Here is a 16099-nt window from a genome sequence, read left to right as displayed (position 1 = left end):
ATTTCCAACGGGGATGGGCTCAGGCGCCATGTCACGTATCTTCTGCCACTTATATAGGTAGGTATTGATCCGTATAATTGAAAACATAATCGTAGTTCAGCTTCTGTAGCTTTAATTTGTCTCCTTGTTGGTGTAAACAGTCCCCATCCCTCCAACTTTGTCTTCTTCTCTTGTGAATTTCATGTTAACGTCTCCCTGAGAGACTGACACTTGCGTAGAAAGCGTAGAAAGCCCACTCAAATGATTCGTGTATACAGGTGGTCCTCGCCTTGGCTACGGGTCTAATTAAAGTGTTTACATGCGTATTAAAAGGCTGGTTCCAATCAAATTCGTGCAATATTTGAGATGTTTTAGTGCATTTAATGACTGTCTCCTCATTCCCCTGCAGAAGACGAAGCACCAGGAGAAACTGGGAGTACCAGTCAGTCATCTTGGGATCTAAGGATACTTCAATATGGTCGAAGCTGTAACCTCAAGGTTGGGAGAAGACACTCCTTCAAAACTTGACCTAAAGCGTAATCGTGGGAAATGTAAACACAACTTACTAATTAAATTCTAATCCTAGTATTTTAAAAAAAAGCAACAGTAGTAATTAGTAGTCTTCCAAAAGTCTCTCTCACGCTCTCTCAAACACACTGAAAGATGGTATGAAATGAAATACTTACTGGATGAGCCAACTGGGATGGAAGGAAGCAAAAGGGGTGGAGAGGAAAAGGAATGAGATGATGAGCTTCTGGTGAATGGGAATGTTAAATGTTACATGTGAAACAGACTGAACATGACTGATGTGTACTAACCTGTATTAAATATGATATGGGCATAAAATCACAATTACAGTGGTAATAGAACATAGGTAATAAATATAAAACTGATTTTTACAGTGGATCCGCGCACATTCGCGAGTCACACAATTTTTCTGATTTTTGTTTAAAAAAATATTTTGAAAAGCCTTTGCTCCAAAAACAGGCCGTTTTTTCCCCCCACAGAAAACACTTCTCATCCACTATGAGTCAGTAATCATTTCTAAAAACGTGTTAATACAGGTAAAATGTACAGCATACATGTACCACTGTTAAAAAACTGTCAGCCTAATTTCTTGTATTAAAATCAACTGTCAGGCTATAAAATGAAGATGGCGTTAACAGCCTTGTCTGTTTTAAATGAAACACCATGGTGGTTGTTGTCGCGTGATATGTAAGAAGCTGCTGACACAACTTGCACTTCACTTTCTGGAGTCATCTTTAAGCTTTTCAAAATACTTCCACACTTTGGGTAATTTTTTTTTCAGCAGCAGCTGTGGCCACCACCCCCCATGTATTTGGAATTGTACAATCTTATATGATCCTACGGCAAGATTGATTGTTAATCACGCCTCCGAATCGAACTGTCGAATATTCTATACTGACTTAGGGTGAATGAGATGTGCTTTCTGCAAAAAAAAAAAAAAAAAGGCCTATTTTCTGGGGTGTGAATGCTGAATCATGAATGTGCGGGGATCCACTGTGCTGTGTTGACAAGTGTCATAGATGTTCACAGATGCCAGTAAAAACCGAAGGGCTTTCTCACAGAATCAACTGTTACAGTCCGTGCAGCTGTAAAAATCGCCTTATATCATCAGTTCTGTCTCTTTAAGCGACTGACTTCATTCTAATGCAATTTCAATGCTTTTTGATCTCGCCAGTCTCTCCAGAGGCAAAACAAATTGAGACTTGAAAAGGAACTTAATGTCTTTCTTTTTTTTCTCTCATATAGTCACAGTGAGTCGTCTGTAACCAGCGGCAGAATATGGTCTGTTTTAAACCACAGAATATCCCCTGGCACACATTCTCAACATTTGATTAAAGCTTTCAACATAACTTAAACCCCTTTAAAGCATACTTACTAAATGAAACATCAATATATTACAATGCGGGCTGGTGGCTCAGATATGAACATTTTTGTTGCATCAGAATTAGAACAATCGCTAAGTATAAATAATAAAGTAATAAATATATTCAATGATCACTCATTACATCCTGTAGGATTCCTGCTACCACCCATTGGTGGATGCACTATTATCAATCCTAATCTCAACCTTTTTTTTCTCTTTTACTTATTTTGATATCTAAACATTTTTTCTCCAGCTGGGGTGTCCAAACCTTTTCCGTCAAGGGCCACATACATGTGGGGCCCACTTTGGTATTATCCACTTTATTTTTTATATTTTATAGTAAACACGCTAAAACCACTCCAGTGTAGGTGAAGATATGATAAATTATGAAACATATTTCAATGATGATGATTGTTTGGGTGATAGGTTGTTAAAAAGTTCTACATTTAAACTTGTTCACTTTTCAATGTGGCTCTAATTCTCCGACGTAATGAGTGAGGCCACTGGTGTACAAAAATAGTTAAGTGTGTGTATGATATGCTGGACTTGCCAACGCCTTACCGTGCACTTGTAGAGTAGCTCCCGCCTCGGCTTTGCCCACACTGTTCTCTGACACACACGTGTAAGTGCCCTCATCCTCGGCTCGCACCTGGCTCAGGCGCAGACTGTTATCACTGCGGATGTCAAATCTGGAAAACACATCAACACCAAAACTTGAGCGCAAAATACTGACAGTTAACTCTCAAAACATCCTAGTATCAAATACATAGTGGGAATTTGGGGATTTGTAAGGGAACCCCCCTTTCAAAGATATGAACAGTGCAACATTTTTATGATAGCTATATTTTAACAGAATGTAAAAAAAACAAAATCCAGAAAAATAACATTACGTAAAGGTTCTAAATGAATTTGTATTTGATCGAGTGACATTAATATTTGATCCACAGGCAAAATGTGACTTAGTACTTGGTGGAGAAACACTTCTGGGCAAGCACAGAGCTCAGACGTTTCATGTATTTGGTCACCAGGGTTACACACATCTCAGGAGGGATTTTGGTCTGAGAAACATCCCCAAAGCAGAAAGTTTCCACCTCCGTGTTTGACAGTAGGGATGGTGTTGTTGGCCTCATATTCACCATTTCTATGCCTCAAACATGTCCACTCCACTTGGTGCCAAAGAGCTCCATTTTGGTCTCATTTGACCACATCACATTCTCCGGTGTTGATTGTCAAATTTTAGACGGGTCAGTACATGTGTCTTCTTGAGCAGGGGGACCTTGCGGGCACTCCAGGATCTCAGTCCATTCCAGCAGAGTGTGTTACTAGTGCTTTTCTTGCGGACTGTGTTCCCAACTCCCTTGGCATCATTAACCAGCTCCTTCATTGAAATTCTGAGTTGGTCCTTCACCTTTTTCACATCATTCATACTCCACCAGGTGAAATCTTGCATGGAGTTCCAGAGCGAGGGTGATTGATTGTTCTTTTGCATTGTGCCAATAGTGGTCTCTTTTTCACCAGACTTGTCCCTTTGACTGGAAGTGACTGTTTCTGTTACAGGTGTCTTTTATCCACGAAATGAACTGAGATTTGGAGTACGTTCGATCACAATGCTGGTTGGTAGGGGATCAAATACCCATTTAACTCAATCTACAACATACAATGTATATAGCCTTTTAGTAATTTTAATGATTTTTTTTATATTTTACATTTTTACATTGTCCCTTCTGTTACAAAAACCTACTACAAAAGTTACGTGCTGTTCATATCTTAAGGGGGTACAAAATCAGCAGTGAAATTCCCCACTGGAATTAGATCACACACTTATTTTCCCCACTGTAAACACGCAAGTAAAATGATTATTTTACTGTCTACATATCAATAGAGGTAGAGGTAGAAGAGGAAATGGTTAATGTGTCAAGATTTCTTTAGGGAGTCGGGCAACATAAAATATTCCATCACTTCTCCCTCGGCTTATATGAATTCTGCTGGCAGCAAGGGAACATTTTATCCTATTTACCCTGAAGGATCATTAAAGTTTCATTCAATCCAATCCGCATTGTGTGAATAGAGTTTTGAAAGACAGTTTTTCAGTGGCACTGCCCCCAATGTTGTCATGACAGCTCTCATGTACTGTCACTGCACAACACTACACGCTACTGACAACTTAGTCACAGTCAGTGATACAGCTGCACATCCCAAGCTAAACCATTGTTTTGCTTTTCTAGGGCCTGTGGCACTGGAGAGTACAGATCATGCTTTAACCACCGCTGTGGTACCTGTGAGCAATGCACCTGAAGCCAGTTGTAACCAGGTGTGCTCGCAGTGTTCATGTTCTGTGATACAAAGGTCAAAGTTAGGGAATGCTCATTCACGACAATAGAATGAGTTCCTGCAAAGCAGGGGTGTCCAAAGTGTGGCCCCGGGTTCATTTTCGCCCCAGAGCTTGTTTTTGATTGGCTCTTGATAACAATGATAGTTGCTGTCGTAAAATCCAGGTTAATTCTGCCATGCTTTTCTTTTGAAGCTTACCGTATTTTCACGACCATAAGGCACAATTAAAAGTCTTACATTTTCTCCAAAATGGACGGGGCGCCTTATGTGTGCACCGAGTTCCAAAATCTGTAAATGTTGCTGTGTGACTTGGATCGCTCCGCTTGACTGACTCCGAGCGCTCCGCTTGACTGACTGGGAGCATTTCCTGCCGACACGCTGCTTATATATGAAAGGCGGACGTGACTGAGGACAGCATGCGGACGTTAAAGAGGGAAGGGTGCCCGTGAAAGAGGACGCTAAAGGCACGTCCCTAGTAGGTATATCGTGCCGGTATGTGCATTGTGCAAAACAAGGACCCCTGAAAATGGCACCTACGAAGATGGAGTGAATGGATTGTAGATGCTCGGGCTAACGTGTCTGCTTGCACTGTTGTTCGAGCTTTCGCAAAAGCCGGCATCATTTCTGAGGAGCCGCATGGCAACGAGACTGACAATGACGAGAGGGAACCTGGCGTGTTTGATGGAGAACTTGCCAAGCTGTTCATTTCAGATACAGAAGATGAAACTTTGATGGATTTGTGGATGAGGATTCATCAAAAAATAACGACCAGCAACCCCCACACGCCTCGGAAATGACTTGTGTGTTGATATCGATGAAGCATCATGCAGAAAGTATTGCGAGTAGATGACTTTATTGTACCTGCCCCGTGGTAACTCCCCTTCCTCTCTTCGCCAGCGGACAGTCGGAGTTGGATCCCCATGTACCTCGCAGAAAAAATCCACCGTATCGTCAGCCAACACCACCTGGTTCACTGGCTGCTTTGTGAACACCGGCCTCTCTGCAGAGGTGAACATGAGACAAACATTCATCAGCTTTTGGTAATGAAATCTCCTGACACGCTTCCATTTCGGAGAAGCCATACCCAAACCCCTCTAATTACTATTTTTTAAAAGCAACGAGTGACAAATCTAGTGACGAGTCTTTTGGAGGGTCTGACATGAAGACATCGCTCTTCTCAGTGAGCAGCGCGTGCTGCTGTGGGCCCCCCCCATCTAATAGCACTCACAGGCTGCTCCGTTTTGTTTGTGACATTAAAAAAAACGATAAAAAGAAGCGACAGAAAAAAGTTCATTTGTAGTTCTAAACATATTTATTTTGCTTTTCATGCTTTTTGCTAATACCTTTTATTATGCAAATGGGACAATGTTTTGCTCTTTATTTCACCTCCTTTTTTTGTGGCCTGGTTGTGACAATGTGCTGAACGGAGCATCATCAGTGCGATGCTGGTTGGAAGAGGGGCGTTGTTCACTAAAATGATCAATTTTCTATATGCTTGCTGGACTCAATGCAGACCTCCACAGCACCTATCCTGCTGGTCTGCCCAGAGAAATGCCGAGAATAGTGAAGAAGGAATAAAGCCTAAAGGTCAGGGGAGCAAAGCAAAGGGCACCCAGGAGGCAAACGTTCATCTTTGCTCCAGAGTACAAGATTAATTCAGACTGTGAAACCCTCAAGAGAAACATCCCAAAGAAAAAAAAGGAGACTATATTTGGCTCAGAGCAGCAGAACAAACACTACAATTACTAACTTTACTAGGGTATGTTATTATGGTTTTTGTATGATATATTGTAAATACATATCATGAATGTAATGGTAACGTTCATATGTTGAATATTTATGTAGTGAGGTAATTAAAAAAAAAAAACACACACACACACAAAACTTACCAAACACGACCAATTCGGCTGGATCACTGTCTTTCTCGCCGACCATATTGGTGCCAACACAAACATACATGCCAGCATCACTTTTCCTGGTGTTGGAAATCATCAGCTTGCCACCTCGGATCTGAAAATGAGAGATACAGTACTGTTCATTCAGAAAATGTTCTAAGTTTCCTTCCTTACAAAGATATGAACAGTCCAAAATTTGTATCCACCCATCCATCCATTTTCTATAACGCTTTTCCTCATTATGGTCATGGGGGTATGTATGCTGGAGCCTATCCCAGGTGACTTCGGGCGAGAGGCCGGGTACACCCTGGACTGGTCGCCAGCCAATCTCAGGTCACATATAGACAAAACAACTATTCACGCTCACATTCATACCTATGGACAATTTAGAGCCGCCAATGTCTGGAATGTGGGAGGAAACCAGGAGAAAACCCGCCCACGCACGGGGAGAACACAGAGATGCCCATGTGGTGGTTCGAACCCAAGGCTTCCCGATCTCCAGACTGTGTGGCCGACATGTGATTTTAATGATCAACACCTTCAGTTTGAGGGAAGAAGCTCATCAATTAAATCACCTGCTGAAGAAACTGGTTGGAGAGAAAACCTGCAGCGTCTCGGCCCTCCATGGCACGAGTTTGACACGTGTGCTGTAGATCACCACTTTCGTGAAACCACCAGCAAATGGTGAAAATCCACAAGTGATTGAGACACCCATAAAAACGTCTATTTTCCACACACGGCTCGCTCCCCACTCTCCTGCTAGCTTGATGTTGACGATCTCCTCCGATTTCAGATAGCTCCAGAACCCTCCCCCGTCTCTCTTCACTATGCCTCACACAATATGCTAAAAGCATTTTACAGTATAAAATGTATAGGCACTCACCACTAATGAATTATGTAGGATGATTGATGAACAGATAGAATTGGACTCATGTTTCAATTTTGTGTCGCACAACAACTATGATGCGTTCAAAGCAGGGGTGTGGACTCCAGTCACACCACTTGGACTCGAGTTAGAGGCCGTCCAGATGAAAACGTTTTCAGGTCAAAATGGCAAAGGATTTTATGGTTTCAGCCTTTCATCCACACGGAAATGGCGTCCTGTGTGCCCTGGAACGGCAGTTTTTGAAAACGGCTTCAGGAGTGGGAAAATCTGAAAACGTACACCAGAAAGCTGCTGCTGTCTGAAAACGACGACATTGACGTCCCGTCGCCATCACGTGACCTGAAGTGACAAGCCGACAAAATATCTGGAATATTTCCACTAGCGTGACTCGACCCCAGTCGACATTTTTGTCTTACACTCCAAAATGACTCCCAGAAGTAATTCCGCTTTGACGTAAGTCCAGGCAAGCCTAGGAAAGCGAAAGACGATGGACTATGCGTTTGCGTTCTTTCTTCTTCTTCTATAGTTTTGGTGTCACGTGGTTCTGTCTGAGCGTCTGTTCACAGGGTTTTTTTTCCAGGAACGTTTCTGTGTGGACAGGGCCTCAGACTCAAGTCACAATTTTGACAACTTTGGACTCGACTTGACATTATCTCCAAAGACTTGCAAAGTGACTTGGACTTTGACATCACTGACTTGTGATTTATTTGGACTTTAGTCTGATGATTTGAATACTTGAGATTTTCAGTGAATGTGTTGAGTGAAATGTGTCCCCATTCAAAGTATTCAACTAACGTGATCGTCATTATGCAATTTCCAGCAAGACAACGTATTTTCCCTTTGAATCTGCTTCATTGAATGCATCTATTATCGTCCAATCAAATTTAAGAACAAACAACGAGGGTGTGGATTACATTTCTGTGCATTGACCGAATCCTGAATGCTATGTCAGCACTCTTTCTGTGACCATGTCTTGTCACACTCTTCTTATTTTATAAAAAAAAAAAATAAAACTATTCAAAATGAATTCCTTACATTTGTGAAATGTTATAGATTGTTTCATTGTTAAAATGTTACATTTGGGAGACACTAAAACAGTGCTTATGACTTTTAAGTACTCAAAAATTTCAAGCCTGTGACCTCGGACTTGACTCGACCTGTCTGGAAGTGAGTCGAGACTTGACTTGGACTTGCTTCCATCTCTGGTTCAAAGACAGTTGAACAAACGAAATCTCAACACTTGACGAAAACACACTATCAGTGAATCGTAGACATAAACGTAAATACTGCGGGCTGTTTTAACAGTGGTGCATGTATGATGTACATTTTGCCTGTATTATCACATAATTTATACAGACGTATGGTGAATATTTTTGAGACCAAAAATATGCAAATTTATGGGGCCATATTGCTGAATCGCAAATGTGCAGGGCCCCACTGTCTAAATAAAAATGCAGACAAAGGCATTAAATACAGGTTATAGATTAATCTGTATTAGATTGAGGTAAATAAGTATTTGATCCCCTACTAACCAGCAACACTCGAGTTTTCCCAAGAGCTCAGTTTTAAGGACAAAAACCTATGTTTGCGTGTGGATGAGAGGTCAAAACGGAGATGTGATGAAAACATATCCAACATATTGGTGGAGGAACACAGACAACCGCCAGCCAACCTACCGTAATCCTGTCATCTCTGTCATTGACCCGAACGTTATTCCTCTTCCATGAAATGGTTGGCTCGGGATGGCCTCTGGGAGGGATACACTCCATGACAGCTGGCTCACCCGCTGCAACCACCACATCACTGGGTGTCTGACGGAAGTCGTCTCGTAGAACTGTGGGACAAAAAGAGAGATTGAAGGTTTGATAAAGGTAAGGCTATAACGGTTGCAAATGACGTCATCGTACAATTTGCATAATTGACCATGATGCAAAACTCTGTTATATGAAATGTGAGACTGGCCGTGGGTTGCCGCTGCAACAGTAGCTCGTGTTTTTGTTAGGGATTGTTGTGCCTGTTGTGATATAATTCAAGCCTGTGTGTCTCACCGAACATTACACCAACATTAGTGACACCTACAGACAAGTGTAGAATACTACGTCAACCTATTTGAATGCGTCTTCTGAATGCCTTTTTTGTATTTTAGTTCATTTAGACATTTTTATGCTTGATTTAGGCAAAAAAATGCGTAACGTTTACTTAAACACGCATATGTTCTGGCTGTATTTCATCACAAAACAGCATGATTTATCAAATATATTTTTGAACAAAGTGAAGTCATGAAATTTGAACAGCAAAGTGGCAAGGGATGACTGTATTGATGAACAGAGGCGTTGTAATGCACGACTAAGTCAGCTGCGTACCAACAAGCTACCCAGACAGTCCCATTATAATGCGTTTGTGCGCAAGGGCAAATCTTAAAAAAAAAAAAGTACTTTTGTGGCGGTCCAAATTTAATTGTGGCGGGCCGCCACAATCAAATGAATGTATGGCAAACACTGCAAACGCACGCACAAAATTTCCTGGCTAATGCACATGCACAAATAAATTTAAATTTAACAACCAAGTTTGCATACAAATTTGTACCACTTTGAATTCAGAAAGCAGAAAATGATTCTGTTGGAGTCCATTCCTGCAACATGAAAGTGTAGCTACGGCGCCTTATTTTCACATTCATCCGTCCATAGTCAACATTCTATATACCTGATACCTGAAGGCATGGGATTTCCCACTTTCATTTCAGTTTCTTAAGCTCTGTGACCTCTCGGATTACAGCTATGGAGAGTGATTTGGAGTTGATGTGCTGACAGCACCAGTCGACCAGGACCAGGAGGAGGCCAAAGCCACAGAGGCCTGCAGGCTACATGTCTGGTCGAAGCCACTCCAGGGATTCACAAAGGAGACAAACCAATGGATCTGTTTCTAGGCAATGTTGCTAGCTCATTCCTGCCTGAAAAAGCTCCCTTGCTCTCAAGAAGAACGGACAGCTCTTCCCAAAAATGCCTTTTATATCACAAGGTTTCCTCAATAATGAGGAGCAGCAACTCACAAATTACAGGTTTGAAAGTTCTCAAAGAGCTCTGCAAATTTGGAAAAACCCATAATGAACCATAATGGATAACAATAAACATGAAACAAAATAACAATAAACCATAATGATAAAAAACACAAAGAAACCTGCAAATAATTGTAATTATTGATGATTGTGTCATGAGTGAACAATGGCAATTGAAGCGAGAAGGGAAGGGAAGGGAAGGCTGAATCTAATCTAATAATTAACAAGAGTCACTTTTATTGCAAATGTTCATCTAAAATCGGATGACAATTACTAAATTAATACCCAAGTCACTCACAATGTACACAGAAGACAGGAAGGATTTACAGCACAGTAATAAAACACTGAATACTAAAATTAAATTCCGTATGTGAACACGACATGTGTCCTGACTGTATGTGTGGCTGCGTGCAGAGAGGAAGAGTTTGCTGATGTTATTTTGGCGTGGTTAGCCCAACAGTAGCCTGTTTTGTTTTTGAAATAAAGATACTGTTGCTCGACCTCCTCCTCGTTATTCTGAGGTGTGGGCAGATGTTCCAATACAATCGTGATCTTTGATGATAGCCGCGAGAGTCAAGCAATTGAAACAAGTGTAGCCCATACTGAGCACATAGTGCAACTGCAACTAGTTCTCGAGCAAATCTCGTGTTTAAGGACCAAAATTATGTTTTTAATGAATTTATGGGAGCCGGTGCGTAACTATAAACGACGTAACACGGATGCCCGTAAACTGAGGAACACCTGTAAATTGTTATTTTATGAAACAAAGTAAATAATCGTATGTACGTCACCACACCTGCGATTCCCGCGTTAACAAAATCGCAGACGAAATTGTGAAATTTGCCAATAAAAATGGAATCTACTATTAAATGCGGAATCTCAAAGAAGTAACGTTTGTGTGGGGAAGTGTTTTCACGGCAGACCGCTCAATCGTGGCATAATCTCATCACAAACACTAACCCGCCCACTCCCGAACTAAACATGTCGAAATGGCGACTCAAAACACTGGCAAAAGTTGGCGAAAAAACTAGAAAAAACTGAATTTGGGGGGAAAAAAAAATTGTGGGAAAAAAAAAGAAAATATAGGGCTCTAAATATTTGGGGAATTGTCTCTCTACAGTATATGATGTTTGAAATGTTCCAAATGCTACTGGTCCTCAATGCTGCAATGAGATGCCTTACCACACCCCTGACCTCATCGGTAGCCCCAGCCTAAAATGTCCTTAATGACCATTCACAGATGACGACAAAAGCCCGACTAAATGGAGCAGGAACCTGCACTGTCACGCAACATAAGGAAGGAAACTGGATGCTTGTTGCACCCCAGGTCTGCATTTATCATGCCACAAGGAAGAGGAGCAAGCACAATGACCTCCCACACACCGTTCTAAGATCATGGCTCCCAGGGCCTCTGATCTTTCACACCCTGCCCTGCACACTCCCTAGATCTGGGTGAAAAGAGGGGGAAAAGTTTATTAGGCGCTGCCAATTACCCATGAGACCCTTAGGGGCCCATATTAAGTGGGTGCACTCCGACCCTTTGCTATAACCCCTTTCATGAAGCCAGAATAATCCTCACCAGAGAAATACACAGGGGAAAAGATCATGATTTGAATAATACTTCATCTATCTTGTATTTAAGATGACATTTTTTAACTGATATCCTGAAAATATACCATCAGGTAAATGGTATACTGTACAGGAGGGGTGGAACGATTCAATAACGATTCGATTCGTATGGCAATTTGTGGTTGCAGATATGATACAAGAACGATTTTGGTTCATTTAGAACAATACGATCCGAAACGATTCAGTAACTTCAAATTGATTCAGTAACTTTTCAGGCAAAAATTCAACCACTGTGACTGTGAAATAAATACTTTAACCCCCACGAGATCTTGTGACAAGATCTTATGACAACCCTAAGAAATAGATCGATAAAGCGTACATGCATGCTTGACAGCAACGTACAGTAGAAAGAGTTCCTGGTTTGTGCGGCACAGAGTTGCTCATCTGTCACTCTGTAACCTTACATCCTGTCCCAACATAAAACAATCTGCTTCGGTTTCCACCACACACCAAAATACACATGTTTTGCTCGCAGATACCTGCTGTACCTATCCTCTTCTTTTCTCTGAAGGCAATATCATCCCAATACCGTCCCGACATAGGCCCCTATCAGGAGCGGACTTAACAGCAGACTTTCTCATTATCCAGAGTGGACACCCTCTGATCCCTATCAACTATTGCACCATGATGAAACAGCCCACACAGGATATTGCCGTTGGGAGGGTCTAGAGGGGGTTTTGGGAAAGAATGGGGTCTCACAATGAGACAGATGTCTGCACTGCTTATCGCGCCACCCAAATTAAAACAGATTTAAAACACTATCTATTAGGGGTGTACTGTACGTCGTAATCATGACTTGGTACAAACTGGCAAGTAAGTCTCCAATAAATACAATTGGAAAAAAAATGTAAATAATACAAAAATAATAAATATAAGAGTTTACAACGTCGAACAGTGCGTGTAACACAGCTGATTTAAAAGTGGCCTACCAGAAAAGTCATTCACCGCTGTCCTCCTTGTCCTCCTGCGAAATAAAACCACTATAGTCGTCCTCTTCAACCGAACAGCCCAACAGATCCCTCAGCACACACGCCGCCGGTCTCTCTCTTTTTTCATTGTCGCTACCAGTGGCACCCCTGCCCCAGGGCAAAGTAGCCCCCAAGCCCGTGCTGTCCTCCCCAGCACGCAGTAGTCCTGCCCCCCCGAAAGCCACCGGCGACAGTGGACCTACCGGCACCGCGCCCCGCTGCCAAGACCCACCAGCAGACCCGAGCAACAGCGGCTAGCTCAATCGCCTTCAACCTGAAAGCCGCGCATCACATGTACCTACGATACCAGACCTTTAGGCTCTAAAATCGACATGTTAGGTGTATTTAAGAATCAGTATAGAATAATTTTACTCAGTATCGAAGTATCAGTATCGGACAATAAATCAGTGGTATCGCACGTCACTAATGATGAGTGCACGCACACAAAGCACAAAATGGCTGCTACGAAGCACATGAGATGTCGCGAGACCAAAACAATGGCACACTTTCGTCTTCTCCACTTGTCTTTGTCCATTTACATATGTCCCCAGGAAGGCCAAGTGTTCCCAAACAGGAGACTTAAATGACAGAAGAGGTTTTTTCAAGCTCTGCATTCTCTTGGCACTACCGTTGCCATGACTCCTGCTAGCCAGAGGCGAGGCCTGCACTGTATTTATACAGTATACCTAGCAGACGCGTGATGTGAGGCACGCATCCTGTCCCCCACTCAATGTGTACCGTGTGCGAAATCCATATACCTCTGTACCAAACCGAATGTTCGATACCAAAAAAAAAAAATCTGATCCCGAATAAATGTACTGTTACAACTCTACTTTCTCCTGATGCTGCCTTGCAACTCCTCAGAGTAACATGGTTAACTCTGGAAAAGCTTATATAGCCAAAAGTGAAATTGAGCCTGCAATAAAATAAATGAATGTGAATCAGATTTCAATTTCTCCGTCTACTAGTCCAGAAGGGTCACCTTCTTGGTCCAGGCCCGCCTTACACGTTAACCCTCTGGAGTCCGCACACTTGTCAGCCATCAATGTCTTTCCCTTCAAATGTACTCCATTTTCTTTTGTCTGTTGGCGTGTTTGCTGGTGCATACTCATTTAGCATCCACAGCTGTCCCAACCCCAGCCAACCAATCCCCCACGCTTACACACAGAGCCCCCACCCATCCTGCTACCAAAGTCTAGTGGCTGAAAGGCTGGTCCTTGAAGCTTGAAACAGGAGCACTAAAAATAATTCCCATGTAGTTGCCAAATAAGCGAACCCTACATGTTAGGTTGAAAGGTTCCTGGCAGTCAACAAACAAAGTCGTATCTTTACTGACAGAAATGAACAGCCATCCAAATTAAATTCACAATAAAGTCAGTTTTGTACAGACCTGGAGGCTTGCATGATAAATTGATTGAACACCAGAGGGTTGACAGAAAACACCCACTGTGCAAAACCCTATTTCTCCCACCTAACCTCAAGAAAACCAATTATTCACCACTGGCTCTAATAATAAAATGCAATCCAACAGTCAATGTGATGCATTACAAGCAGATGCTAAGCCTGCTATTAGCATAGATTAAACCACTTCCAACAACATAATCAACAGACGACATTCAATTTAATTTTCATGCCACACTCTGATCCTGTTTACAAAGCGTTAAACTGCTTAATCACCGTCCGTCCGTGTAATATACTGTCTGAAATTGAAATAAGCGATAAAACATTAGGCGCTGCCATTCGCCGCACGGCAATGAGTGGGTGGAATTGATGAGGTTATCTGTCAAGGTGTGACGTTTCATGGCTTCTTAAGCGCTCATAAACGGCACGGCCGGGCTGCACCGCAGTGTCCTGTCACACCCAGACGTGTTGGGAGGGAGGAGGGGTCTCGGGGGTGGATGTAGAGGTGGAGATGGGGTGGGGGGCTGGTTACTTGGCAGCTGCACAGATTGCAGTCGATATGACTGTGGGCCCCACATGCAGCAGTGGACAGGAGGCTCTCATTATCAGCCACAAAAGCACTAGAGGGAAAGGGAGTGGTGTGTGTGTGTGTGTGTGTGAGTGAGTGTGCACGCCTATGTGTAATCAAGCAAATGGCACATGAAAATGCGCAAATAAATGATGTCCAGGCTAACTTGCGAGCACTGTGATAGTGTTCAATAATGTGGCCATAAAAATGCGGACATTCGGTTTTAATATGGTTCGTGCTTTACAATGCAGTGTGCTTGTGGTATAAAGTCCCAAATAATGAGGTACTATTATGCAAGTCTGCTTCTGTGGTACCACTAATCAGGATAGCTCGACCAATCTAGAGGGATGATTTATTGTTGTTGGACTTTTTTGTGACGTTATGTTGGAATACAGTGAGTACAAACAGTATTGTAGAATGGATCCATGCAATCAATTAGCTCAGTGTATACCCTGGGTTACAGCTTTGGGGTGTTGGATGGGGGGCACTGAGACAAACACACCATGCAATCTCCACAGCTCCTCTGGGTTGCACACATGCAAGCGCACAGTGTGTGTGTTTGTCCCTGAGCTGCGGTTGATTCGGATGATGACACCGGCATACATGCAGACGCATGCGTACGCACGGCGTATTGCAATTGCTCCTCCACAAAATAAAGACGTGTCATTCAATTATTTCATTGACGTTCCATCCATTCATCATTTATAATTATTTCACATTGTTTTCTGCATGAGTTTGCATGCTCTCCCCGTGCGTGTGTGGGTTTTCTCCCGGTACTCCAGCTTCCTTCCACATTCTAAAAACATGCATGTCAGGTTAATTTGCGACTCTAAATTGTCCACAGGTATGAATGTGAGTGTGAATGCGCCCTGCGATTGGCTGGCGACCAGCCGAGGGTGTACCCCGCCTCTCGCCCGAAGTCAGCTGGGATAGGCTCCAGCACACCCCCGTGACCCTAGTGAGGATAAGCGGCATAGACAATGGATGGATGGAGGTTAATTGGCGACTCTAAATTGGTATGAATGTGAGTGTGATATATAGATGTAAATGCTCTGTGATTGGCTGGCGACCAGGCCAGGGTGCACCGCCCAAAGTCAGTTGGGATGGGCTCCAGCATACCTCCGCGACCCTAATGAGGATTAAGCGGCATAGGAAATGAATGAATGAATGTTTTCTGCATGTAAAACTATAATTATTCTTTATAAAAGAAATGTTTGGGTGTCTGAAACAGATTAATTGGATTTACATTATTTCCTGCAGGAAAAATTAGCACGGTTTTCTTTGAACCTCTTGGAGCAAATTCTTGATGAAAACTGAGGTTCAGCCATTTGCATGCAATAAGTATACATTTATGAAAAATTACAGACTGTTTAGCTATCCTGCACTGACTCTTCCCCTGATTGGCTTTAAATGCAATAAACATGCAAGCAATGCAATCATGTTATGTATCCATCTTGTACACCTCGAATGCACCATACTAAAAGCTTTATGCTTTT

At 42.5% G+C, this 16099-nt stretch overlaps 1 protein-coding gene across 3 annotated transcripts in view; it reads right to left on the bottom strand.

Annotated features, from left to right (window-relative positions):
- robo3 (roundabout, axon guidance receptor, homolog 3 (Drosophila)) overlaps positions 1-16099 on the bottom strand; it is a 141845-nt gene that overhangs the window by 43647 nt on the left and 82099 nt on the right. For all 3 annotated transcript variants that reach the window (XM_054754926.1, XM_054754925.1, XM_054754927.1), the window contains exons 3-6: positions 8659-8816; positions 6091-6211; positions 5063-5201; positions 2432-2559 (exon numbers count right to left, since the gene is read on the bottom strand). In XM_054754926.1, the coding sequence (XP_054610901.1) occupies positions 2432-2559; positions 5063-5201; positions 6091-6211; positions 8659-8816 (546 nt within the window). The remainder of the gene's footprint in view (positions 1-2431; positions 2560-5062; positions 5202-6090; positions 6212-8658; positions 8817-16099) is intronic.

Source organism: Dunckerocampus dactyliophorus, chromosome 16 (genome assembly GCF_027744805.1).
Source record: "Dunckerocampus dactyliophorus isolate RoL2022-P2 chromosome 16, RoL_Ddac_1.1, whole genome shotgun sequence".
NCBI classification, from domain to species: domain Eukaryota; kingdom Metazoa; phylum Chordata; class Actinopteri; order Syngnathiformes; family Syngnathidae; genus Dunckerocampus; species Dunckerocampus dactyliophorus.
The sequence above is the reverse complement of the archived record's forward strand: the minus strand, read 5'-3'. Positions and strand labels throughout refer to the sequence as shown.